The 26,849-nt window shown below is 52.0% G+C and overlaps 1 protein-coding gene and 1 long non-coding RNA gene across 3 annotated transcripts in view; both read right to left on the bottom strand.

The window, feature by feature from the left end:
- Window positions 1-2,023: 2,023 nt before the first annotated feature.
- LOC134010961 (uncharacterized) lies at window positions 2,024-3,306 on the bottom strand. The gene is made up of 2 exons (XR_009928356.1): window positions 2,903-3,306; window positions 2,024-2,842 (listed from the first exon to the last, which is right to left on the bottom strand). It is a non-coding gene; the product is annotated as an uncharacterized LOC134010961 (long non-coding RNA).
- A 782-nt stretch (window positions 3,307-4,088) lies between these two features.
- The window catches only part of plpp3 (phospholipid phosphatase 3), a 29,606-nt gene continuing 6,845 nt past the window's right edge, over window positions 4,089-26,849 (bottom strand). Inside the window, exons 2-7 of one of the 2 annotated variants that reach the window (XM_062450256.1) lie at window positions 15,890-16,044; window positions 13,205-13,297; window positions 12,864-13,051; window positions 12,693-12,750; window positions 9,020-9,196; window positions 4,089-4,667 (exon numbers count right to left, since the gene is read on the bottom strand). In XM_062450256.1, the coding sequence (XP_062306240.1) occupies window positions 4,539-4,667; window positions 9,020-9,196; window positions 12,693-12,750; window positions 12,864-13,051; window positions 13,205-13,297; window positions 15,890-16,044 (800 nt within the window). In that variant the 3' untranslated portion in view covers window positions 4,089-4,538. Of the gene's footprint in view, window positions 4,668-9,019; window positions 9,197-12,692; window positions 12,751-12,863; window positions 13,052-13,204; window positions 13,298-15,078; window positions 15,237-15,889; window positions 16,045-26,849 lie in introns of both variants that reach the window. The other variant, XM_062450255.1, reaches the window with a different exon arrangement.

The raw sequence follows: 26,849 nt of genomic DNA, 5'->3' as shown, positions 1-26,849 counted from the left end.
TTACACTGGAATCTCCAACTGTAACAGGAAACCTTCTCCCCACGCTCAGAGTTTCCAGAAACCAACCATACTATCATCACGGCTACTGAGTTGTTATTCATCTACCGTTTGACTACTTGTCAAAATGCTGTTTGGTTCGGCTTTCACGTATACACTTGACTGTTTGGTTGAATCTTTCAGTCTAGTCCCCTTTAACCCTTGTGTTATCTTCAGGTCATTCTGACCCATCAGTCATTGTGACCCACCGTCGTATTGCGACAGATTTACCGCATACAAAGACAAAGTGAAGCCTTTTCTTTTAACCGTTGGGCTGTCTCAGACCCCCCACATTGCAAAGGTTAAAAGAAAATTATTTTTATTTGTTTTTGTATTGGGTAAAATTGGGTAAACACAACGATGGTTCGTTATGAACCTTTGGGTCATGTGACCCGAAGGCAGCACGAGGGTTAAAGATTTCATGTGGAGGCCCCATATGTCGTTGTAGAATTCAGGGCCCTACGGGAGTCAGGTGGCTGAGCGGTGAGGGAATCGGGCTAGTAATCCGAAGGTTGCCAGTTCGATTCCCGGTCATGCCAACTGACGTTGTGTCCTTGGGCAAGGCACTTCACCCTACTTGCCTCGGGGGGAATGTCCCTGTACTTACTGTAAGTCGCTCTGGATAAGAGCATCTGCTAAATGACTAAATGTAAATGTACTGTATGTCGAGGACACAGGGCTGTGTGTTGAATGGGAGTGTGCGTGCGTGTGTGTGCGTGTGTGTGTGTGTGTCCAACTATCCAAATCTCTGGTTTGCAATTGACCAAGATGTGCCAGGACCGCTCTGCCAAACAAGACCACAGTGACCACCTCTTCTCCTTCCTCATCTCTCTCTCAAGTCAAGAAGCTTGGTCACAGTCTTGTCCGTCTTGGAGAGCGATCAGGAATCCATCCGTCAGTTCTACTGCCGACCAGGTCACACATTTCTTTTAAAATCGACATGAATGGAATATAATCTGAATCTAACGTTGAGTATTAAATCTATATCTGTTATCAAGATATGATATTGTGTGTGTGTGTGCTGCTGTGTGTCCATGGTATATTCCTAGTTTATGTGCAAGTTAGCATGTTGGAATAAGCTGGCTATTAGGCGAAACTCTACGAGAGTTGCAGTCACGCACTCTCTGTTCCCCACGACTGAAAACAGGTTTTACGGAGTTTCCATCAGAATCGCAAACCATGAAACTAGCTTTCCTGCTCTTTCTTTACCACACACACTCTCCACACACACACACTCCCCACACACACACACTCCCCACACACACACACACACACACACACACACTCCCCACACACACACACTCCCCACACACACACACACACACACTCCCCACACACACACACTCCCCACACTCCCCACACACACACACACTCACAAAAACACGATGCTAGCTCCTCCAGTCTCGTTGGCGTCTGCGGGAGTGTGAGGTCAGCCGTGTCCTCGTGCCCAGTTCTGCTCCGTGGTGTGGAAGTCACACCCAGATGACTTCAGAACCAGGGTGACCCACCACTTCCAGCCGCTCTACACAACCAACCCAACCACATGGTGCTTCTGAACCTCTGGGCCTGCCACACCTCAGCCTGGCAGTAATCTCGCCATCCTTGAGAGTTACCAAACTGCTTTTCATCTCGTTATTTTTCTTCTAATTACGTTAGGAATCTGGTATGATGTTCATCAGCTTGCATGTTATGCACTCGCATATGTTCCTTCATCAGAAATACAGCTAATTTATCATCAACTGAAGAGCGAGAGCAGATGATTAACGGTTAATAAACTCGAACCCGATCTAAGCCTGTGTCAGAGGCGCAGTTGAATGCTTGACAGAAGTACAGTACAATGTTTGCTTGCATCAAGGGCCTCTGAAAAGAATCATTTTACGACCGAAACTTTACGTCAGAAAAGTAGCGGTGTCTGGTGTTGTTTATGATTTAATCACAGCTGAGATTTGACAGAGAAGAAATCCAAAAAGTCCACTGCACACCAATCAACATGAGCTTTTTATTTGAAAGCACATGTATTAGAGCTAAGTACATTTAGCAGAAGGAAAAAAACAAACATTGCTAATATTTCTTTTGTACAAAAATGAGACATACAAAAATACTAATAGTGAATTTCAATACATTTGTGGGTGTATTTATTGAAACGCGTATTAAAAACGTACTATCACAAATCTACAATATTTTTTTGTGAACTAAATACAAAATTCAGTCAATCAATGCTTTTTAAGCAGCACTTTGTAAATAACACAGGTCTGTATTCATAGTGGATATATTTAGACATGTTCAGAAACAGTATCTTACAGAGTTAATTTTAGTGATCTATACATTATTTATATATTTATAAAAGGAGGGTAAAACGGCTTGCTGAAATGATAGGACGGACTACATGAGAGGATGAACATGCAACATGGTAGAGAGTGTGTTTGTGTGTTTTTAGGAGTCTAAGCAGGCTGTAGATCAAACGTCACGCGCTAACTGTACAACTCTTAGTGATTACACTGGACAGGGTCCGAAGACGAGCTTTAGAGATGCCTCATCGTAGCAGAGAAGAAATTCGATCCACAGTTTTTTTAAAGTTTTTTTTTAAACATTCACCTGACGGGGTAACCTAGGCAACCTCCCTCCCCCGCCCCCTCCTCCCCTGGCGTCTCTCTGACACACACACGCATGGCGGCACACACACTCTTGGCACTGTCGACGTGGCGCGCGCGTGTGTGCCCGAGGTGGTCTTCCTAGACACACACTACCCAGGGGGTCTGGACAAGACACAGCGCACACACACACAAACACACACACACACACAGTGCTCACACACTGGGCATGCATGCGAAAACATGCACACACACACAAACACACACACACACACACACACACACACACAGAGGACACACACTTTGCCGACGAGTGATTGGATGAGCGAAAGCCCCTGCCTGCCAGCGGAAGGGGCCCAAAGCATCCCATAATAATGTGCCAGCTTAGCTGTCAATCAGCACTCTTTCCATGGTGACAGATCACACCCTTTAACCTGGACCCCCCCCCCCCCAACCCCCCACCCCAATCTGGGCAGCCAATCAAACAGCCCCAACACCAGGAAGTAGCATGGCACAGCCACGCCCCTTTTGCAGGTGATGAGAGGCTAATGGATCTCTACCCCCTTGCTTCCGCTAAAGACACTAGTATTCAACCCCCCCTACTTCTACTCCCATAAAAAATGCAACGTCCCGGGTTAGGCCACGCTGACGGGGCGGGTTAGGCCACGCTGACGGGGCGGGTTAGGCCACGCTGACGGGGCGGGGGGGGGGGGGGGGGCTGAGGAGCTGAACCAGCGATGCTAGAGACCAGGCCACAGACCAGGATACCAGCTAGAGACCAGGAGACCAGCTAGAGACCAGGAGACCAGCTAGAGATCAGCTAGAAACCAGCTAGAGACCAGGAGACCAGCTAGAGACCAGGCCACAGACCAGGAGACCAGCTAGAGACCAGGAGACCAGCTAGAGACCAGGCCACAGACCAGGAGACCAGCTAGAGACCAGGAGACCAGCTAGAGACCAGGCCACAGACCAGGAGACCAGCTAGAGACCAGGAGACCAGCTAGAGACCAGGAGACCATCTAGAGACCAGGAGACCAGCTAGAGACCAGGAGACCAGCTAGAGATCAGCTAGAAACCAGCTAGAGACCAGGAGACCAGCTAGAGACCAGGAGGTCTACGTGAGTCAGGGTCCTCTCTCTCTCTCTCCTCTCTCTCCCAGACTGCAGCATCAACAGCCTCTCCTACACCCGCGCCGGCCATGCGGCGAGTGGTGACAATGGACAAACTTAAAAATAGTGCTATAAGTTATTCTTTATCTATACTGTTAATATATCTATGCTGCTTAGTATAGTTGCAGAAATGTCGTTCCCGTAGCTAAGGAAGTTGTTGTCCTGCGTGAGTCAAGGCCTCAGAGAGGAGGAAGGGGGGCGGCAGCAGTTTCTATGACGACCCTTCTGCGTTCCCTCCCTACCTAATGGGGGCTTTATCTTTCCTTCATTCATTCACTCACTCACTTCTTCATTTATTTTTTTTTATATTTTTTTTTTTCTTCACTTTTTCCCTTTCTGTGGTTACAAAGCGTCTGTTCCAGGAGAGATGACGTCTCTCCTGTCTGCTCTGCCGGTCTGATCCTCTTTCACTCCATTTATCTTTATCTCCCAATTCTCTCTCTCTCTCTCCCTCTTGTTGCTCAAAATGGGCTCAAATATGAATAGCAGTTAACATAATGGTAATCATGACTGGATAGTGAGGGTGGACACTGTGTGCGAATCCCAGGCGACACCTTGTTCCCTAGGTAGCGTACTAGGCTGGATCTAAGTGTACTAGGCTGGGGGGGGCTCGGTGTACTAGGTAGGGAACAAGGTGTCGTGTGAGGCGCAGAGACAGTCTCTCGTCGCTACATTCTACTGTCCGATGGGGAGGCGAGCAGCACTGTGATTGGCTCCTCGGTCGCGGGGAGGGGGCGTGGCCTCACACCATGTTGTGGTGGTTGTTTCGTTCGATGATGTCGGAGGCGGGTAGCAGCTCCTTCTTGATGGGGGAGGGAGGGGGCGTGGCCTGTTTGACCCGGGGCTTGAACAGGTCTGACACGTAGAACACCTGGAAGGGAGGGGGGGGGGGGAGAAGGAGAGAGAGAGAGGTGCGTTAGAGGGACAACGTGACGTCAGGACTCACAACGTAATCTGGAGGGAGGAAGAGGATTAGGGTGTGCAGACTGACCCCCCCACATGACCTCGAATGACCTTTACTGATGACCTTTGACTGTGTGATGACATCAACCACAGACTGTCAGAGAACTGCTGCATTTCATAGCACAGGCGGTCCCTTCACCGGCTTCAACAGGCTCTTTGTGTGTGTGTGTGTGTGTGTGTGTGTGTGTGTGGGAGGAGGAGAAGGAGAGAGATAATTGAGTACATTTAGGAGACAGGATCTTGTGTCTGGGTGGAACTGAGTGTAGTTTATCAGAGTAGGACATTATTATTGACCACAATAGAGAGTCATAACATGTTGAATCGTACCTCTGACCATTGGGACTCGTTCTAATTCCCCCAGACAGGATGCGTTCCAAACACATCTGACAAAAGGGCCTGCTCATCCGATCACAGTGGGCCTTGTTACATTGTCGCCCACCTTTGACCTTTCACCCCTAACCCAGCTGTGTTGGAGGCCTTATCACAGCACCACGCTTCCTGTGCGCTGACTCTAGAGACACAACACACACACACCCTGCCTCCAGGCCTATTGTGTTTGGAAACGCACACTCAGCGGTGGGAGAGAAGAGAGAGAGAGAGATAGAGAGGGAGGGGGGGGGTTCCTTAATGTTATCCTACTGGAAAAACTCCAGCGGAACCTTTAATGGAAGAAGAACACTCTCAAGGGCAGTTAAAGGGATGTGTGTGTGTGGCCTTGTCTACCATAACAGTAAGACACACACACACACACACCATCTGACTCTACCAGGAGCTGAGTCACAGAGGATATGTCACTGTGACAGAGCAGGATGTGAGCGCATCTAAAAACTAACAAGGGACAGCAAAGAGTCCCTGGTGTTTCAGAGACTACATTACTGGTGTTTCAGAGACTACATTACTGGTGTTTCAGAGACTACATTACTGGTGTTTCAGAGACTACATTATTGGTGTTTCAGAGACTACATCACTGGTGTTTCAGAGACTACATCACTGGTGTTTCAGAGACTACATTACTGGTGTTTCAGAGACTACATTACTGGTGTTTCAGAGACTACATTACTGGTGTTTCAGAGACTACATTATTGGTGTTTCAGAGACTACATCACTGGTGTTTCAGAGACTACATCACTGGTGTTTCAGAGACTACATCACTGGTGTTTCAGAGACTACATTACTGGTGTTTCAGAGACTACATTACTGGTGTTTCAGAGACTACATTATTGGTGTTTCAGAGACTACATCACTGGTGTTTCAGAGACTACATCACTGGTGTTTCAGAGACTACATTACTGGTGTTTCAGAGACTACATTACTGGTGTTTCAGAGACCTTGCCTTTAACCCCAGCTGCTGTAGTCAAACCAACACTTTCCTTGGGTTCTAAGAATACATTATACTCTGTCGACGCACTATGACATTTCTGTCTTTCCATAAACAGGTATGTAAATGTCAGATCTCATGCCAACTGGCATGCTAGCCAGATATTTGACTATGGCAGCCCTGATATAGACAGACTCTTCCAGCTTCTGAATGTATGACTGGATCTGACAGACAGACTAATATAGTCGGATGAGTCATCCTGTCTGTCTGATAGCAGCAGGCTTCCTGCCCTTATAGGAGTTCACTGACCAGACACCAGTTCAATATTTGAGACCCTTAACCGATGTGTGTGTGTGTGTAAGCGGGAGATATCTCGAGGCATTAGGACTGAAAGTCTCCTTGGCCCCAAGGAAAAACTCTTTGACCCTGACAATGACACACAGACACACACACACACGGCTAACTGTATTTCTGACCAGCTGCATCCTGGTTGAGCCTGACCTTCGCCCTTCGCCAAGTCACATGATGACAAGTAGGCCACATTGTGCCGAGGGGTCACCGGAAGCGGTAGGTATGAGAAACCCGGCGTTTCCTGTCGGGTCTCTCTCTCTGTCTCTCTCAGCACTGCAGGCGGATCCAGGGGCAGGGCTATTGTCTCCCCACCAAGCTGAGCCTGGTCTCTCTTTCTCAGAGGGGGGTGGGGGGTGGGGGGGGTCAGAAACAGCATCAGTCTGGTCTGTCATCAGCTGAAGAAACCAGGATCCATTTACCACCCTGCACGCACGGACCGCAAATCCCAGCATGCACAGGGACCGCTCAACTGCTATGTGAGGTCATCACCTATTACTGCTATTGGAACCATATAGAATAACAACTTCAAAAGAGATCCCTGTGACTTTAAAGGAGGCGATGTGCGTGTGTGTGTGTGTGTAGTCAACACACAGTCTTAAAGGTCTTAGCGTGTGCTTGGCGTGCAGCAGGGTATCCCTTGGCGACGGTAACTCGGTGGCACGGACTCTGACGTGATGGTTTCATTTACAGCCACGGATCCGCCAGCTCTCTGACAGCTCGGGCTTTAGCTCTATCGGCTAACGCAGTCCTCGGGTTCTACAGAATGCTGTCGGTTAGACAGACGTTTTGGCTACATGAGCTGTCCTGTCCTGTCTCCTCCCCTGCTCCCGGGGAGTCAGGAACAGCCAGGCGTAAACGCTCCCAGATGGCCTGTTGCTGCTCCGGGAGGGGGGAAGCAGGAGGGGAGCTCAGGGTCATAAAACAAGCGCTCTGCAGGGATTTGAATGTGTGAGCTTGTTTGGGTGAGGGTCTGTGTGTGTGGGTGTGTGTGTCTTGGTCTTTGGAGGGATAGCAGAGCTCTCAATGACCCATACCTTCTGTCTGAGCCAAGCCACAGACAACACCACTCCCTCCCTCTCTCCCCCCCCCCCCTCCCTCCCTCCCTCTCTCTCCCTCCCCCCTCCCTCCCTCTCTCTCCCTCCCACCTCCCTCCCTCTCTCCCTCCCTCCCTCTCTCCCTCCCTCTCCTCACAGCCCATTCCAAGGTCAAACTCATCAGCTCGCCATGTTTCTGAGAACTGTTTTCCTAGTCAGTGTTGATGCTGTTAGAAGGCACAGCCCAGCCCTCCTATCCATGGATCAAGAGTCGATATGCTTAGTTTGGATCCATCAGTGCTGTAATGGAAGCCCTGTGTGTCTCTGTGTGTGTGTCTCTCTCTCTCTGTGTGTGAGAGTGTTTGCTATGCCAGTCATTGCCAAGGCGCCAACTCCAGGGCGCCAACACCAGGACGTCTCTCTGAGCACTCTCACTTTTATGAATCTAACCATTTCCACGTTTGAGTTTTGGCTCCTGTATAAGGGAAAGGTGTGTGTGTGTGTGTGTGTGTGTGTGTCAGTCTCTAGCTGGGCCCCACTGTGCTGATAGAACCAGAGCAGCCAAATAAAATCACAATAATGAACAGGCTGATTCCTGTTTCAAAGGCTGATCCTTTCTCTCTCGCTTTCCCTCTCTCTCCCCTCTCTCTCTCCTCCCCTCTCTCTCTCTCTACCCTCTCTCTCTCTTCCTCCTTCCCTCTCTCTCCCCTCTCTCTCTCCTCCCCTCTCTCTCTCTACCCTCTCTCTCTCTTCCTCCTTCCCTCTCTCTCCCCTCTCTCTCTCCTCCCCTCTCTCTCTCTACCCTCTCTCTCTCTTCTTCCTTCCCTCTCTCTCCCCTCTCTCTCTCCTCCCCTCTCTCTCTCTACCCTCTCTCTCTCTTCCTCCTTCCCTCTCTCTCCCCTCTCTCTCTCCTCCCCTCTCTCTCTCTACCCTCTCTCTCTCTTCTTCCTTCCCTCTCTCTCTCTCCTCCCCCTCTCTCTCTACCCTCTCTCGCTCTTCCTCCTTCCCTCTTTCTCTCTCTTTTTTTTCCTCACCAATTTTCCTTGGCACCATCCTGTGTAACAATGATGATTACGAAAATCAGCTGGCAACAGTCGCAGCGATGTGTCACAAGTAAAGTGTGCTGCAGTGATTCACTAACACACACACACCTCTCCACACACACACACCTCTCCACACACACACACCCCTCCACACACACACACCCCTCCACACACACACACACCCCTCCACACACACACTTGGAAGACTGCGGCCTGGCTCCAGGCAATGTGTTATTCATTAAAGAGAATCAGCCTCTCCACACTTCACTGCCTGCTCTGTTTCAAATAAAGAGAGAGAGAGAAAGAGAGAGAGGGAGGGAGAGAGAAAGAGGGGGGGGATAGATGGGCCATGTTCTGTGGGCTCTCATAGTAGTGTTATTTACATACTACAAATGGTCTGTCTCCTCGCTACACATGAAACATCCATCCATCCATCGACACGCACGCTGGGTCCTAAACCCCGACTTCATAACTTGCCACAACTGTGCGTGTCTGTGTGTGTGTGTCTACTCACTATGAAGTAGGCCACCAGGGCCCCCTGTACGAAGCCTGCCAGTACGTCGGTGGGGTGGTGCTTGTGATCGGAGACCCGGGATAGGCCGGTGTAGAACGCCATCATCAGCAGGGTGAACTGAAGAAGGGGGCGGAGCAAGCGGGCCCCACGCCATGTAAACCTGGACTGGAGATAGAACTGGAGAGAGAAAGAGAGAGAGAGGGATAGAGAGGGAGAGAGAGAGACAGGGAGAGAGAGAGAGGGAGGGAGAGAGGGAGAGGGAGGGAGAGAGGGAGAGGGAGGGAGACAGAGTCACTTACAGTACACAACAGTGTTACTGGTTCTGGAACAGTCTATAAGGTCCACAGTCTATATGATTACAGAGGACTGGCGCTCTGCAGGAAATGAGACCGGCTTCTTTTCTCCCTGCTTCCCATGAACGCCTGACCTCATAGTGCCACACCTGTGTGTGTGTGTGTGTGTGTGTGTATGTACAGTACAGTCAGTAATGTTATGTTGTTTCTTTAACCCCACACCTGTTCTGTGTGTGTGTGTGTGTGTGTTATTCCAGTCTGAGAGGCCAGATCAGACAGAGCCCCCAGCCAGACCCACAGCCAGCCCAACACACTCTCTCTCCACGGGCAGGCTGGAGAGAGAGAGGACAGGGCTGATTCCAGCGGTTCCACCATCCAGCTGTACAAACAGCACGACCACTGTGAGCGGCTGGAGTACACACACACACACTGGTGAAACATGCTTGTAGGTCCACTTTCATCCGCCGTCCAGAGTGAACTCTCTCCCCTCCATTTGAATGAGGGGCAGACGGGCGGATGTGCCCCCCAGACTCGGCCTTCGCGCTGGGTCGTGTTCTAACCGCTGCAGGCCCAAGGCCCTGGAGCGCACGCCCAAGGACTACCTCTGACACGCGTACTGGAAACACACACAGAGACACGCGCTAGCTCTGGCCGGCTGGCACGTACTACGTAACGCACACACACAGACACACAGACACACAGCCACACAGCCACACACACCGACACACACAGAAAGAAGTGCCACAGTGAGGTCAGTCAAGGACCACTCAGACATCCTGTCTCTCCACCACTCCGACCCTGCTTCCTGCCTCTCACACCCAGGACCAGAGACCCTGGGTGGGGCAGCCGTGGCTGAGGGCCCCCCCCCCCCTGACCCTGACTTCCAGCCCATCTCTCACAGCCGGCCTCCCCTAACAATCCCCTCCAGACCAGCCCCCCCGCGGGCCTGTGAGTAAGGTGAGGACAAGGCTGCGTCTCCCTTCCTGAACAACACACATTGTTTTCTTTGAGGAAGGAGGAAGGGATCCCTCCCATTGGCTCAACCTCTGTGTGTGTGTGTGTGTGTGTGTGTGTGTGTGTCTGTGTGTCTGTGTGTGTGTGTGTGTGTGTGTGTGTCTGTGTGTGTGATGAGGTCAGACCCCACGGCAGACAGGTTTAGTCTGTCGGGTCCCGTCGCCGTGGAAACAACATCCTAGTTCTCGCTCCGCTCCGTGGCCTCAGACATCAAAGCGGCGGTTGCCGTGGGCGACAAGGGACACGGCAGCAGACGCTCATGGTTCAGGGGTCAGTCTGAACATGGCCGAGCAAAGCCCTCAGCTCCTCTCTCTCTTATCTGACTGATGAGCCTGGAGTCTGACACTGCATCTGTGTGTGTCTGTGTGTGTCTGTGTGTGTGTCTGTGTGTGTGTCTGTGTCTGTGTGTGTCTGTGTGTGTCTGTGTGTGTCTGTGTGTGTGTCTGTGTGTGTGTCTGTGTGTGTGTCTGTGTGTGTCTGTGTGTGTGTCTGTGTGTGTGTCTGTGTGTGTGTGTGTGTCTGTGTGTGTGTCTGTGTGTGTCTGTGTGTGTCTGTGTGTGTCTGTGTGTGTGTGTCTGTGTGTGTGTCTGTGTGTGTGTGTCTGTGTGTGTGTCTGTGTGTGTGCTGTCTCCACTCCACAGAGAGTAACTTAGAGGAAGGCCTCACCAACACTTTTTCACCACCAAAAACTATTGTGGTTTCCCAGACGTGTCCACAGCTAAACAACAACAACAACAAACAACTAAAGCAGCTCTTCCCACGGCGAGCTGAGAGCGGAGCCGCAGAGTCTGGCGGTTTCTAGAGGATTCCATCCCAAACTTCTGTCCCTCTTTCGATTTCCCTTCTTCACGTACTCTCTTTCAACTCCAGGGAGAGTGACAAAATGAGAAAACCACAAGAGAGGCAGAAGAAGAAAAGAAAGAGAAAGAGACATATTTTACTAGTGACCCACCCCTGCCTCCCCTCACCTCCCGCTGCCTCCCCCTGCCTCCCTCCTGCCTCCCCCTGCCTCCCCTCACCCCCCCCTGCCTCCCCTCACCCCCCCCCTGCCTCCCCTCACCTCCCCCTGCCTCCCCCTGCCTCCCTCCTGCCTCCTCAACACCCGGAGACATTGAGAACATAGCTGTGGTGCAGACCAGCGGCATCACCAACACTCTCTGTGGACTTGAGAAACTCCGCTCTCACACGCAGAGAAAGATGATTCTGAGAGATACCCATGGGAGGGCTGTGGCTTTACTCTCTCTCGGCGCACTGAGCAGGAAGTGAACCGGCGCGGCCATCAGAGGGTACCGCTCACCAGCTGGTGAGTGGGCTTAATCACCAAGCAGAACACTGGCTTCCGACCTCGTGAGAAACAAGTAACCAAAACGGGGGGGGTTGAGGGGTCTGAATTGAGATCAAAGTTGGTAAGAGAGGGAGAGGAGGAGAACCTGTGGAGAGAGATTCTGAAAGCTAACAAGCCTCGTCTGAAACTGGGACCTGCTCCTGCTTGGATTATAGCCGTGCCGTTGGTCGGGTTTTATGTTTCCAAAACACAACCAGCGTTCTGTCAAACCACCCCCTCTCCCCATGCTGGCTCTGGTCCTCTCTCTCTCTCTCTCTCTCTCTCTCTCTCTCTCTCTCTCTCTCTCTCTGTCTCTCTGTCTCTCTGTCTCTCTGTCTCTCTCTCTGTCTCTCTCTCTTCTGGTCCAACCAGAGCCCAAACGAGAGGCCAGAGAGAGGCTGGGAAATACCCACTCTACCGCCTCACTGACCCACTGCTAGCTACACACCACAGCCTCTGCCCCAGCCTCAACCCCAGCCCCAGCCTAACGGTTCTCCATGACCCCTGACCCCAGTCAACACATGAAGAGATTCGCTGAGCCATAAGCATATAATTGGCACAGGACAGAGAGGGGAGTGTGTTTGTGTTGCGGGCGGGGGCAGGGAGGATAATTAGTGTGTGTTTGAAGCGAGGAAGCCTTCAGCGGCTCTCAGCCCGACCAGTAACCCACACCAGGGAGACCGAGGGAGGGAGGAAGGCAGGGACGAGAGTGGGAGAGCGACGGAAGAGAGAGCACAAGCTGCTTAAAAGAAAACAGGTGTTGCACGTCCATCCATCCCTCCGAGGAGAGAAGCAGACAATGAGAGTTTTCATCGTCACAACCGCAACCAGGGAAGCAGAGAGGACGGGAGGGAGGAGGTGGGAGAGAGGGCGAAGGGAGGGAGAGGAGATGACAACGCTATATTTCTTCGAGTTGTGGATCGTCCAGCTCTCTTAAGGAGCCACCTGGTTCCTTGATGATGCATCCAGTCATGTGCAGTTCACTGTTTCTGCGAGCCACACAGTGTGTGTGTGTGTGTGTGTGTGTCTAACAGTTACTCACCGACAGATAGAGCATGGTGAACATAGAGAAGGAGGCGTGTCCTGAGAAGAAGGATTTCCTGTGAAATAAAAACAACGTAAATCAATACAACTATCGTTCTTACATCAGATTGTGTTTGTGTGTGTCTGTGTCTGTGTGTGTGTGCATGTGTGAGTGTGTGTGCATGCTGACCTGGCCTCCTGCACTTTGCTCTCAGGACCTGTGCAGTGGTAGGTGGTGATGTAACCCAGGGAACAGTTGATGGTGGAGAAGTCCGGCTTGCACACATCCAGGAAGTGAGGTCGCATGCGTCCCACCGACACCTTGGCGATGTCCGTGAACGACTGACTCACCGCACAGCCGAAGATAAACACGCCCACCTGCAGACGTAAACATGGTCAGTCCTTGAACAAGACATAAACATTTCAAGTTGCACGAAGATAACTCTTATGAACTAATATACACACACACACACACACACTTGTATACATAACTCATCATTCATAACTGATGACGTTAGAAAGGTCACACACCTGCTTGTAGAGAGCAGCAACATAGGGGTTTCCTATGAAGGAGTTGGTGCCCTCGCGTAGGTAGTAGATCCTGTAGCACTCCCCAATCACAATCTAGAGAGAGGAGAGGATGAGAGGAGGACAGGAGAGGAGGGGGAGGGGGAGGGGAGGAGGAGAGGGGAGGAGAAGAGGAGTTATGAGCGAGGAGAAGGAAAGGATAACAGGAGGAGATGTAAAGGAGGTAAGGAGGAGGGTACCAGAGGAGGAGAGTATGAATGGGTGACGAAAGGGAGGAGAGGAGGAGGGAGAGGAGGAGAGGGAGTAGGGAGGAGGATTGGGGATGAAGAGGGAGAGGAGGAGGGAGAGGAGGAGAGGGAGAAGGGAGGAGGATTGGGGATGAAGAGGGAGAGGAGGAGAGGAAGAAGGGAGGAGGATTGGGGATGAAGAGGGAGAGGGGACCACATATTAAACCCCTGGTGGAAGTGATTCTATGGTAAATGATATTGTAATGAAGGACAGACACGGACACACACAAAAGAATACACATGCAGGGGGTGTGAACACTCATGCAGGACAACATGGAGGTGAGGATGGAGGAGAGAGGGATGGAGGGAGGGAGAGAGAGATAAGCAGAGAGAGAGAGAGAGAGAGAGGCGCACAGACATGGAGAGAGGAGGATGAGCATGACCTGCCTTCCTTTCAGCTGTGATGGACAGATGATAGATGGAGGGATGGAAGAGAGGGGAACGGAGAGGCTGGCTCCCTGACGTGGACATATTAACTACAACCTAATGACGGGGGGGGGGGGGGGGCGGGGGGGGTGTGCGTGTAGGATCGGGGTCGGGATGGCTAGAGATACAGCTAATGGAATCCAGCTGTGTAAAACATGCCAACTTTAAGAGCTGGGAGAACACACACACACACACTCCTCTCTCTCTTTCTCACACACACACACACACACACACTCCTCTCTCTCTTTCTCACACACACACACACACACACACTCCTCTCTCTCTTTCTCACACACACACACACTCCTCTCTCTCTTTCTCACACACACACACACACACACACTCCTCTCTCTCTTTCTCACACACACACACACACACACACTCCTCTCTCTCTTTCTCACACACACACACACACACACACTCCTCTCTCTCTTTCTCACACACACACACACACACACTCCTCTCTCTCTTTCTCACACACACACACACACACTCCTCTCTCTCTTTCTCACACACACACACACACACACTCCTCTCTCTCTTTCTCACACACACACACACACACACACACTCCTCTCTCTCTTTCTCACACACACACACACACTCCTCTCTCTCTTTCTCACACACACACACACACACACTCCTGGTTCCAATAAGGGGAAGCGCTGAGATGGTAGAGTGTGTGCCCACCACCACGAGGGCAGGGAGACGCCAGTGAAGCAGTGTCTGGGTCTGGCAAGTGTGTGTGAGAGTGTGTGTGTTGGGGGGGGGGGGGGGGGGGGGCATGAGAATAACTCCAACCAGGAATGTGTGGTGTTCTGTCTTTCTTACCCTGTCTCTCTCTCACTCACACACACACACACGTGAGTCTCTGGCTCAGTGTTGGGGTAGTCATGGAGTACTGACGTTCTGACTCGTGTGACTGACAGGAGCCCACTTAGGTGGAAAGACTGGGGTGTGTGTGGGGGGGGGGGATCGGGGGCTTGAAGGACTAGATGATTTCATTATCAAGGACTACGGTAGGGTAAAGACTTTGGGTTTGCTAGTGAGAGGATGAGGATGAGAGAGAGGAGAGAAAGAGGAGCGAGAGAGAGACAAAGGGAGAGGCGTAGGGATGGGAGGGAGGGAGGGAGAGATGAGAGAGGTAAAGAGAGGTAGACTTACAGAGAGGATGGCAATAAGAATGCCTGCGGCGCAAAGCACTGCGTCGCTTATGGTGTCTCCGTTTTTATAGGGGTAGCGGATGGACTCGTCCGAACAGTAAAATCCGCGTTGATACGGCTTTATGGTGCTAGTCTCAATGATGAGGAAAGGCAGGCCAGCTACATCAGACACAGAGAGAGAGAGAGAGAGAGGAGGGAGGGAGGACGGGCGGGAGACGAGATAGGAGGGAGAGGGAGAGAGAGAGGGAGAGAGACAGAGGGAGAGGGAGAGGGAGAGAGACAGAGGGAGAGAGGGAGAGAGGGAGAGAGACAGAGGGAGAGGGAGAGGGAGAGAGACAGAGGGAGAGCGAGAGACACAGGGAGAAAGAGGGAGAGGGAGAGAGAGAGGGGGGGAGAAGGAAGACAAAAGCACCAGGTCAGTGACACGGACACATACAGGAGGGAACGGGGGGGCGGGCGGAGGGGGGGGGGGCGCACACAGTTGCAGCAGGGGAACATGGTATACCGTGAGGGGGGGGGCGGAGTCTGTACACATCCACTGTGGCAGACTGGGACCAGGAGAGTGAAGCTGTGACAGAGAGGATCTAAAGCACCTGGAAAAGTGACACTAAAACCTAGAACCATCCAAACATCAAACCGCCTACGTAATTCAGGCGTGAAAACAGTTGTCTATCGTTGGCCTAAGAGCCACATAACCTCCTCTTATTACTGTCACTCTCTGGACCAGCTCCACGTGGACCTCCAGGCCTCCCCCCCCCTCCCCAGACGCTTCTGTTCCCCAGGCCGGGTGCTCCGAAGGTGGGCTGACTTACGGACACCGAGGGCAGTGTCAGGCCCACGGCAGTGAGCACGGAGGAGGGGACGGTGCTGCTCTTGAAGGGGTAGCCCAGACTGGAGTCACTGCAGTAGAAGCCCCTCTGGTACGGGCGCACAGAGGAGCGATGCAGAACCAGGCTGGGCAGCATGACTGCACACACACACACACACACACACAGGTGAACACGGGCACACACACACACAGGTGAACACGGGCACACACACACACACACACACACACAGGTGAACACGGGCACACACACACACAGGTGAACACGGGCACACACACACACACACAGGTGAACACGGGCACACACACACACACACACACATGTCAACACGGGCGCAGACACACACACACACACAGGTGAACACGGGCACACACACATGTCAACACGCGCGCAGACACACACACACACAGGTAATCCCACGCGCCACAAACAGACATTCACAGACAAACACAATACACAACCGACCAAGGTCAACAAACACTTGGGTTGGCCCACTCAAACACTCTCACACACCTGGCCAAACATCACACTCCAGTCCACTCACCTGTCTCCTGTGGAGGGAAGCTAACACATGCTGTCATCATGCAAATAAACACTCAGGTTTCACTGTTGACTCCCTCCTAGGGAACCTAATGACTGTCTGTCTCCCCGCTCTGTCTGTTTAGAGAGCAGCGATCCTGGGATCAGGAAATACCAGATGGAACTAACAAGATAAATACTTGGACCTTGGTGGAGTTTGGGGTTATTGACCTGTTAGCAGCCTTCAGCTGATTAGCATCAGATGTTGAAGATGAGTGTGTGTGTGTGTGTGTGCCCGTGTTCACCTGTGTGTGTGTGTGCCCGTGTTCACCTGTGTGTGTGTGTGTGTGTCTGCGCGCGTGTTGACATGTGTGTGTGTGTGTGTGTGGGGGGGGGGGGATTGACTGAGCCACTGTAAACACTGTCACAGTAAATTGCTGTGAGGGTGGGGGGGGGGGGATTATGTACGGGTTAGGTGGACTTCCTGTCTGGCCAGGATGTCCAGGCCTGCTAACGCCAGCGCAGCAGAGCGGGAGGGTGGCAGCGTTGTTGACGGAGCGACGAGGGAGCGGTGCGACCGAGGTCGGCCCGGCGCGCGACGGTGGTGCTCGCTCTCTCTCGCCCCTCGCTCTCCGCGTGCTCGGAGAGAGAGAGAGAGAGAGAGAGGGGGAGAGAGAGAGGGAGAGAGAGAGAGGGAGAGAGAGAGAGGGAGAGAGAGAGCGGGAACCACAGTCAGACTGTCTGGGACCAGGCACAGAATACCTTAGTCATTAAAATGTCACACCTCCTGCAAAACACACGAGAGCTGTCACTGACGGCACCACACACACACACACACACACACACATAAACCCTCCCAGGCAGAGGGAAAATAAATACATATCTACGAATCAAAGGAATATAAACAAATGTCTGCTAACTGTGGTTCAGACTTTCTAAGTTTCCCTTGAAAGATTGTAAAATGTGTGAATAGCAAGAAAAACAAAGCTAAGCTTTCAGCGGCCACCCAACTCTCTGGAACATTTTTCTATGAGTGGTCCGTGTGTGTGTGGGTGTGTAGGTGTGTGCATGTGTACTTGTGTGGGTGTGTATGTGTGCGTGTGTACATGTGTGTTCTTGCGAGTTCAGACACTCAAACCCATACGCACAAATGTACAGGGAATATTCCAAAATACGGTTCTTGTGGTTTGTTGACTACACAGAGACAGGGAGGGAGGGAAGGGAGGCAGGGAGGCAGGGAGGGAGGGAGGGAGGGAGGGAGGGAGGGAGGGAAGGGAGGCAGGGAGGCAGGGAGGGAGGGAGGGTTTTCTTTCAGATCGAATGACAGACAAGGCTACTATGTGCCTCTTCAGTAAGTTGTTAGTTCTCTGCCTTGATGCTTTCCCATTACGGGCCCCCCCTCCAGGGGCCGGGCAGGGCAGGGCAGAGGGAGTGGAGCCAGGGGCCGGGCAGGGCCGGGCAGGGCAGAGGGAGTGGAGCCAGGGGCCGGGCAGGGCAGGGCAGAGGGAGTGGAGCCAGGGGCCGGGCAGGGCCGGGCAGAGGGAGTGGAGCCAGGGGCCGGGCAGGGCAGGGCCGGGCTGGGGGATACAGAAGGCAGAGGAAAGCAGGGGGTCCGGGGGAGTCTGGGGTGAGTCTAAGGGGGAGACTAGGGTGGGTCTGAGGGGAGACTAGGGTGGGTCTGGGGGGGATACTAGGGTGGGTCTGGGGGGAGACTAGGGTGGGTCTGGGGGGAGACTAGGGTGGGTCTGGGGGGGAGACTAGGGTGGGTCTGGGGGGAGACTAGGGTGGGTCTGGGGGGAGACTAGGGTGGGTCTGGGGGGGAGACTAGGGTGGGTCTGGGGGGGAGACTAGGGTGGGTCTGAGGGGAGACTAGGGTGGGTCTGGGGGGAGACTAGGGTGGGTCTGGGGGGGAGACTAGGGTGGGTCTGAGGGGAGACTAGGGTGGGTCTGGGTCTGAACATCCAGAACCCTGACTGGGTGAGCCGGTTCATCCTGAACCTGAGAGCCGTGGGAGCAGGCTGCTCAGAACCAGACAGGCAGAGAACACTTCTGCTGAGATGAGAATCTCTCCCTGTAGCTGCACGGTCTGGTGAGCTCAGCACCTACCTAATACCTTGAACACACACACACAAACAGCAGCCTCCTGGGTCTGTCTGCACCCTGGGACCCCCTGAGATCTGCAGGATAAACAGTCAGGCTGAACCGAGGAAAATCAGAAGTCAGATCAGGTCTTTCTTCTCCTGGTTCTCCTCCTCTCACTGCCCCCTCCACCCCTCAGCGTTGACCCACTTCTGCGAGGGTGGGGTGGAGCTTCACACGGTAATGAAGTGGAGGAAATGGAGGTCACAGGCTTAACACACACACACACACACTGACCTCCCCGGACCTCTCTGAACCCATCAGAGTAGCATGAGAAACTCAGAAGGTGACAACACGGAAGAGAAAAGGGAGAGATGCACTGCTCTCCACACGGATTGGCCGTTGATAAAAAGACTCTGTCTATGCCTTCCTCCCTCTCTCTCTCTCTCCCCCTCTCCCCCCTCTCCACATCTCTTTCTCTCTCCCTTTCTTCCCCGGCTCACCAGCCTGTGTATGCCAGCTGGCATTGTTCTGCCCACCATGCCATTGCCATGAAAACAGCCTGGTATGTTGGATTCTCTTCATTCCACTGCCACCCCCCAACCCGAACATGCCCACACACACACACACACACACACACACACACACACAACACATGCTCCCGCCCCGATATGAACCAACCACGTCTGTGTCTTGTCCCCCGCTGATAAGGGAACAAAACAGTGTCCTCCTTTGTGTGACGGGGCTGGGCGGAGGAGCCGCTGAACTTTAGAAACACGACAATCACTGACCCAGAGAGAGATGGGAGAGAGGGGGAGAGGGGAGGGGGATAGAGAGACGAGAGAGAGGGGGAGAGAGGGGGTGGGAGAGAGAGAGAGACAGAACAAGACGGGTTTGGAAGACTGAGTGGAGACAAACTGAGAGGTGGGCTGGGTCGTTGGCTAGCACTCTGCGAGGCTTCAGTGAATTAAAAACAACTCATTTAGAAACTCTTTCACAGCCTTGTCACATTCAGACCTCTCTCACTCTCTATCTCTCTCTCTCTATCTGTCTCACTCTCTATCTCTCTCTATCTGTCTCTCTATCTGTCTCACTCTATCTCTCTCTATCTGTCTCTCTCTATCTCTCTCTCTATCTGTCTCACTCTCTGTCTATCTCTCTCTATCTGTCTCTCTCTCTCTGTCTCTCTATCTCCCTCTCTCTTCTCTCAGACAGTTTCTGGTGTGTTCCTCGGGACCTTTCCTGAAACACTCCGTTCCACCAATCAGCTGGCTCTGAGGGACAGCCGAGCCAATCAGCTTGAATCATTTTTAGCCCAACGCTCACAGACCAATTAAAAAAAACACTGGGGCTTTAACCCCTTTTGGCAGCGACAAAAGAGAGGGAGAAAAGGAGCCAGAGAGAGTGGGGGGATGTAATGAGAGGAGTCAGAGAGAGAGAGAGAGAGAGAGAGAGAGAGAGAGAGACATGGAGACAGAGAGGGAGAGACAGAGAGGGAGAGAGAAAGAGACAGAGAGGGAGAGAGAGAGAAACAGAGACAGAGATCGAGAGACAGAGATCGAGAGAAAGAAACAAAGGGAGAGGGAGAGAGAGAGAGAGAGAGAGAGAGAGAGAGAGAGAGAGAGAGAGAGAGAGAGAGAGAGAGAGAGAGAGAGAGAGAGAGAGAGAGAGAGAGAGAGAGAGAGAGAGAGAGAGAAAGGCATAAGAGACTGACAAGCTGAGCCTTGTCGCTGCAGATCTGATAAGTAGCAATGCAGGTCATGGTGTGTGTGGGTGGGTGGGTGGGTGTGTGTGTGTGTGTGTGTGGGTGTGTGTGTGTTGTACTGTTCTTCATCATCCGAACAACACCCAACTTGATTAATCCACAGAGCAAAGATTGGCTGCCAAAGTCTGTGTGTGTGTGTGTGTGTGTGTGTGAGTTTATGGGCGAGCGAGAGAGAGAGAGATTACCAGTCATGGCACCTGTTTGATTGGCTTTAGGGGTTAAATTTGGTGCAGTGGGAGTGAGAGGTCAGATTAGCGGCGAGGCTGCGCCACAGCTGAGACGCGGAGGAGGCTTGCCCAGGAACGCAGCCTCCGTCCTGGCTACTCCATCTAGACGTCTCCCGTAGCTAGCCTCCCCAGACAGAATCTATCCTGAGGGTAGTGAGTCTACCTGGAGAGGTGGAGACCCCCGGGGCCTGGGGCCCCTGGATAGTAGGATGACCCCCGGGGCCTGGGGCCCCTGGATAGTAGGAGACCCCCTGGGGCCTGGGGCCCCTGGATAGTAGGAGACCCCCGGGGCCTGGGGCCCCTGGATAGTAGGAGACATTTGTAGCAGTGACCTCTCCTTCCTCCCTCTACCTCCCAGCTCAGCCCCTCACCTCTACATACCAGCCTGGACACGGCATGGCTGCGTTTACCAGGCACAGGGAGTCCTCGTACCCTAACCCTGCCGGCTGAGGGTGGGGGAGGGTGATGGGGGAGGGGGAGTGAAGGGAAGGGGGAGGGAGGGAGAGTAGTGTGTGAAAGGTGAATAGGGGGCGGGGCGGAGGAAGAGGCATTGTGGCGCGCTCCTGACAGGATATCCTCCCCTGTCTCTCACACGGGTCATGTGACTGACCCCGGAGGAGACCGAAGCGAGGGAGGGAGGAAAGGAGAGAGAGAGGGAGAACACGAGAGAGAGACATAGAGAATGAGAGAAGGACAAAAAAGAAAGATGGGGGGGAGAGAGAGGCTGGGGGCTGAGAAGCTGGGTCCTGTGGCGCCCACACACCCTCTGACCTCTGATCCCTGCCAGTTTATTAAACCTTCAGTCCTCTCTCCTCCTCCTCCTTTTCTGACAGCATTAAGATGGATCTTTTCTCAGGGAATCTATGGAGCAGCTTGACCTTGCGAGTGTGTGTGTGTGTGTGTGTGTGTGTATGTGTATGTGTTTGCTGCTTGGATTTATCTTGGGAATAAATCTGGATAACACCCCCCCACACACACACACACACAAACGGACACACGCACACATACAGGCACAATGTTCCTACAACAGGTTGGGATGTCACACAGGGCTTTACATAACACCAGACTTATTTAGACAACTCCAATTTCCCACAGCTCACCTAAAAGCAACCTGACCCCTTTAACCCGTATCAGCATGTGTGTGTGTGCGTGTGTGTGTGTGTAGGAGTATCCATGACAGTCTATTTCAGTCCAGGCCCAATCTCTGGAGGGATACCTTCTATTCATCTCTCCTCACACCCACTTCAGTCTCTCTCTCACACATATCCCACATGGAGGGACACACAGCGGTCGTGTCTTCTGGAGAGCTGCACCATGCACACACACACACACACACAACCTATACACAAGGGGCTTAGGAAGGGCTAGGCAAGGACATGGGTAGCCATGTACTGGAGCTTTGTTTTGTTGTGAGCCAATGTGAGTGTGTGAGTGTGTGTGTGTGTGTGTGTGTGTGTGTGTGTGTGTGTGTGTGTGTGTGTGTGTGTGTGTGTGTGTGAGAGTGAGTGTGTGTGTGTGTGAGAGTGTGTGTCCCTGTACTTGTTATGGTTGTCCATCTGAAACCATGGGCGTTCGGAGCTGCTGTTCTGTGTGGTAAGGTGTGTGTGTTTCAATGGTCTGTATCAGGAGAGGGGGGGGGGAGGTGGAGAATGGGTGGCTGCATGCCAAGTCCACTTGCCCAAAGACATTGTTCTCTTCTGCCAGCGGGGATGTCTCTCTGTGTGTGTGTGTGTGTGTGTGTGTGTGTGTGAGAGAGAGAGGGGCCTCAGGGGATGTGGACACTAATTAGTGGTGGTTTCCATGGTGATATTTATAGTCAAAATGAAGGTGGTGCGTTGCCATGTTTGACCCCAAAGTTCTCGTATCCGGACTTCCATGTGTGTGACAATGATTCAGGAATAGATGGGATGGGAAAACACCGACGTTAGTCTGGAGCTCTACTGAAACTCAACTGAAATTCATCTGAACCATTCCTAAGTACAACGAAATTCATCTGAACCATTCCTAAGTACAACGGTACTTAGGAATGGTTCGCTTGACCCGATGTTAGTTTCCTCAAGGATCACAATGACTCTTGCTTAGAGACTTGTTGCTCTTGTGGTTAGTGGTAACTGATTTTTTTTTTAATTACTCGCTGTGATATATTGTTTTTATTATTGTTGCTTGTTTTGTTTTTTTTCCACAGGTACACTTGCACTTATAGCGGTTCATGTTGTTTAATTGTAACTTGTTTAACTACATGCTCTTATGGTTCTTCCCTTTGGCACTTACTTTGGTTGTTCACAATGTGTGCTTCATGTTTTGGCTGCTCGCAATGTTTTTGTGGCTATCTTGTTGTTATTATCAGTGACCTATGCACTTTGTAAAGCTCTCTCTTGGAAGTCGCTTTGGATAAAAGCGTCTGCTAAATGAATAAATGTAAATGTAACTGAAACTCTACTCTGAGGTTTGTGGTCACACGGGTAGATGTGTAACTCCTTACTCTCAGTGAACTCTCAACCTTGAGGAGTCAGATGGCTGAGCAGTTAGGGAGTCGGGCTATTAATCAGAAGGTTGCTGGTTCGATTCCCAGCTGTGCAAAATGACGTTGTGTCCTTGGGCAAGGCACTTCCCCCTACTTGCCTCAGGGAGAATGTCCCTGTACTTACTGTAAGTCGCTCTGGATAAGAGCGTCTGCTAAATGACTAAATGTAAATGTAACCTTGGAGGTTAGAGGGGTGTTGGAGCTGGTAGCAGACACACAGAGGGAACACACACACTAGGAGCTGGAGTGTACACCAAGAGGGTAAATACAGGGGAGCATGTGTTCACTGGTATGACAGGGTGCCTGGGATGTCAGTGAGGCACATTTAAATTGGGCTGGCATGCACACACACATACTCAACACACTCCCAACAGACACACACTCCGAACACACACGCACAGGGTTTACTGGGGTTAATGCCGTGTGCCTGGGCTATGTGTGGACTTTCAGGAAGTCGGAGGGTGTGTGTTGGTATGAGAGGGGAAGTTACGGTGGTCCTAAGAACAGGACCAGGGTCAGCCTAGTCCCAATATAGGCTTGACAGGCTAGGCGCTGAGGGCTAGGGGTAAGAGACTACAGGTTAGAGGCTGAAGGCTAGAAGATGTGGGCTACAGACTAAGAGCTACAATTACCAGGCCCAAAGTACTGAACAATGAATTACAGCCACAACTATGTATTTAAGTGTGTTTGTCTGTCTGTGTGTGTGTGATGTACATTTTCAGTTACTCTTAGGGCAATGAATTCCAAAAATGTTGACTTGGGAACCACAGAAATGCTTTCGAATGTTGTTTCAACCCACATTAACAAGACTCCTCCCCGAACATGGCCGAGCCCTTCCTCTGACCCTGATAGAGACCAAGCATCAGGGGAAACACACACACAGACACACACACACACACACACACACACAGACCTGCTGCACCCTGTTTGCGCTTTGTCTGACCAAGCTGCTGATGTCACGCATACACACACACACACGTGCGGGTGTGCACATACACACACACAATGCACATACACACACAGGAGCAGCTGATGTCAGCACAGTGCTGTACAGAGTGACAGAGCTCACTTGCTGATTGGCTGGCGGGCTGGTGGCTTAGCATTCCCCTATTGTTGCCATAATGGCATCACTGCCTTCAGGGACAAAAGCTTGGGTTTGGACAGGATGGTTAGATGTCCTTTGAAACCTGAGGCCTCTTTTTCTCTCCGCCTCGTTCCTCCCACCATCCGCCACAATCTCTACTAACCCCCCCGGCCGTAATCCAGTATATTGCTATGTTGGCCTATATAGTATGCTTGTACAGTAGGCTTGCCTGGAGTTTTTGTGTGGGCGTGAATGTGTGTGGGTGTGTTACTTTCTACCGTGTGTGTGTGCGCGTGTTCATGTTTACAGTGTGTTTGTGTGTGTGAGAGAAACAATGTCAACAGGGTGGGTGGGTGTGTGTGAAATCAAAATCAAGACAATGGGTGTTAAATCACAGCCAGGGGTGTGAATACCCCACTGTCTTGTATCTTATCTGTATGTAAACAAGACAGGCTCCTGGCCGAAAGCTCTGATAAGACCAGGGCCAATAGAGATCAGCTGATTACTGAACAGAGAGAGGGGGGAGTAACAATAGTGCCTAACGACAGTGCTGAAGCCGGGGGTGAGATCTCTCTATCAGGAGGAGATCATGGATCACCACCACGGCCCACCTGTTTCAACTCCTCTTCTCAGGCGTCGACCCCTCCCTCCTTTTTATGGCGCCATTCAACCATTGTGCTCTCTCTCTCTTTCGTTTTCCCTCCTTTTTCCCATCCCCCTCCCTTATTACCCTCCTTCCATCCATCCCTCCCTCTCTCTCTCTCTCTCTCTCTCTCTCTCTCTCTCTCTCTCTCTCTCTCTCTCTCTCTCTCTCTCTGTCTGTCTCTCTCTCTCTCTCTCTCTCTCTCTCTGTCTCTCTCTCTCCTCCCTCTCTCGCTCTCTTCTCAAGCGGCCCGTTAGCGCTCGTTTAGGACACAAAGAAGCCAAGCATCAAAGGATGCATTGTTCTCAACAACAGTGTGGACCCCCAGTTCTGTACCCCCTCCACACACACACACACACACACACACACACACACACACACACACACATGCAGGTTATTGTGGGCAGCATGGAGGGACAGAGTGACCAGAGAGCCATCACCCGGGCCAAGGTCTCGGGGACCTCTGCTAGCATCTGTTGCTAGCTCGTCTGCTCTGAGAGGCAGGCTGGGGCTCTGGTGGAGCTAGCCAGTACCAGGGTCAGACTGGGTGAGTACTGGACCCGGACTAGAGACCTGTGAGAGGGTACGGTCTGGACCCAGACGACCCCTGGTTCTCTCATGAAGAGAGGGGGAGGGATAGGCTGTACCATGGGGGGCTTCTGGGGCTTGCGCTTGTAACAGATGTGGTCTTGCAAGCTCCGTCAGAGGCATACTGGGCAACTGTTCGCTCCGACCAGGAGTCGAACCTACCACCTCTGACTTCCCAAGCGCCACCACTACCAACTACGAGAACGAAAAACTAGCAATTCGTTGACGCGGGTGGTCTGTTAGATACTAGAGGAGTGAGTTTCACCACACACCGGCTACACGCCTTTTCCGCTCAAATGAATGTGCTCGCATTACCTGTGGAAGATCCTGTCTCGGTTTACATCAAACCTTGACGAGGTCCTAGGTTGGGGCCTGAGTCTGGCTCCGCCCCTGTCCTGGTCACACGGCTCAAGAGACTGTCTGTACCTTATCATTTTCTTGGGCATAACGTCTGGCTGGTTGTTTTCGCGTGGTCCCCGCCCACACACATAATTCCATAAAACCCTCATTAGTGGGCATGCGGCACATACCATGGTATTAGATTCAAGACAATTACATGTAGCTCATACCAACCCCCTACCCTTACCCCCTGCACACACTGCTAACAATAGTTTATGGGTCAGTTACCGCCCGGTAGAAAATTCCTCTCCAATTAAGTTCTGTCTAAATAAGCAGATTGTGTTTGTGTTGACAAGGGAGAGCAACAGAGAGAGGAGGAGAGGGAAGGAAACTTTGGGGGACCGTAAATGAACCGTCTATCGCCCATTGTCCTTGTTCACAGACGGGGAGAGACACCAAGACGAAAAAGAGAGAAGAATGACAGGAGAGAATAAAAGAGGTGAAAAGTGTCCAAGAGATGGATGTGTCTAGTCTATAATGGCAGTAAAACAACGCGGACGGACACACACACACCGTCATTCAGGCTAAAAAAGCTAACCCTAGGGTAACACATATGCCCCCCCACCCACACAGACGGCTGCAGACGGCTAGCACATTCAAACTAGCGCCCCCTCCCCTTTCATCCTCCTCCTCCACACACACATAAACACCCTCCAACACAGACACACACACATCACTCAGCCTGCTGCCCCGAAGCTAGCCCTGGGGGAACACAGACACACATAAACAAACAGCAGTCCAGTCTGTCACCCTCAGACCCATCTAATGACAGCCTTGAGCACACACACAACACACACAACACACACCTCTAATGATAGCCTTACACACATCTAGCTCCTTCAGAAACCCAGAGGTATGTCATTTAACTGTCCCACCAGTGGCCTCAGAAACCAGCCGTGTGTTAAAGGGACCAACAACACAGGGCACACACACACACACACACACACATAGTGTAGCAGGCAGAGATCTCCACATCTCCATTCCTGGATGGCTGGTTTCACTGCAGGGCGGCGGCTGTAATCAACAACCGTGATCTTTATCTCATTACGTAAGACAGCAGCAGCTAAGATGGGCCTGCCCTGGGAGGATCATCACCTTCAGGAGAACATCAGACATG

The sequence above is a fragment of the Osmerus eperlanus genome, chromosome 24 (genome assembly GCF_963692335.1).
Source record: "Osmerus eperlanus chromosome 24, fOsmEpe2.1, whole genome shotgun sequence".
NCBI classification, from domain to species: Eukaryota; Metazoa; Chordata; class Actinopteri; order Osmeriformes; family Osmeridae; genus Osmerus; species Osmerus eperlanus.
The sequence above is the reverse complement of the archived record's forward strand: the minus strand, read 5'-3'. Positions and strand labels throughout refer to the sequence as shown.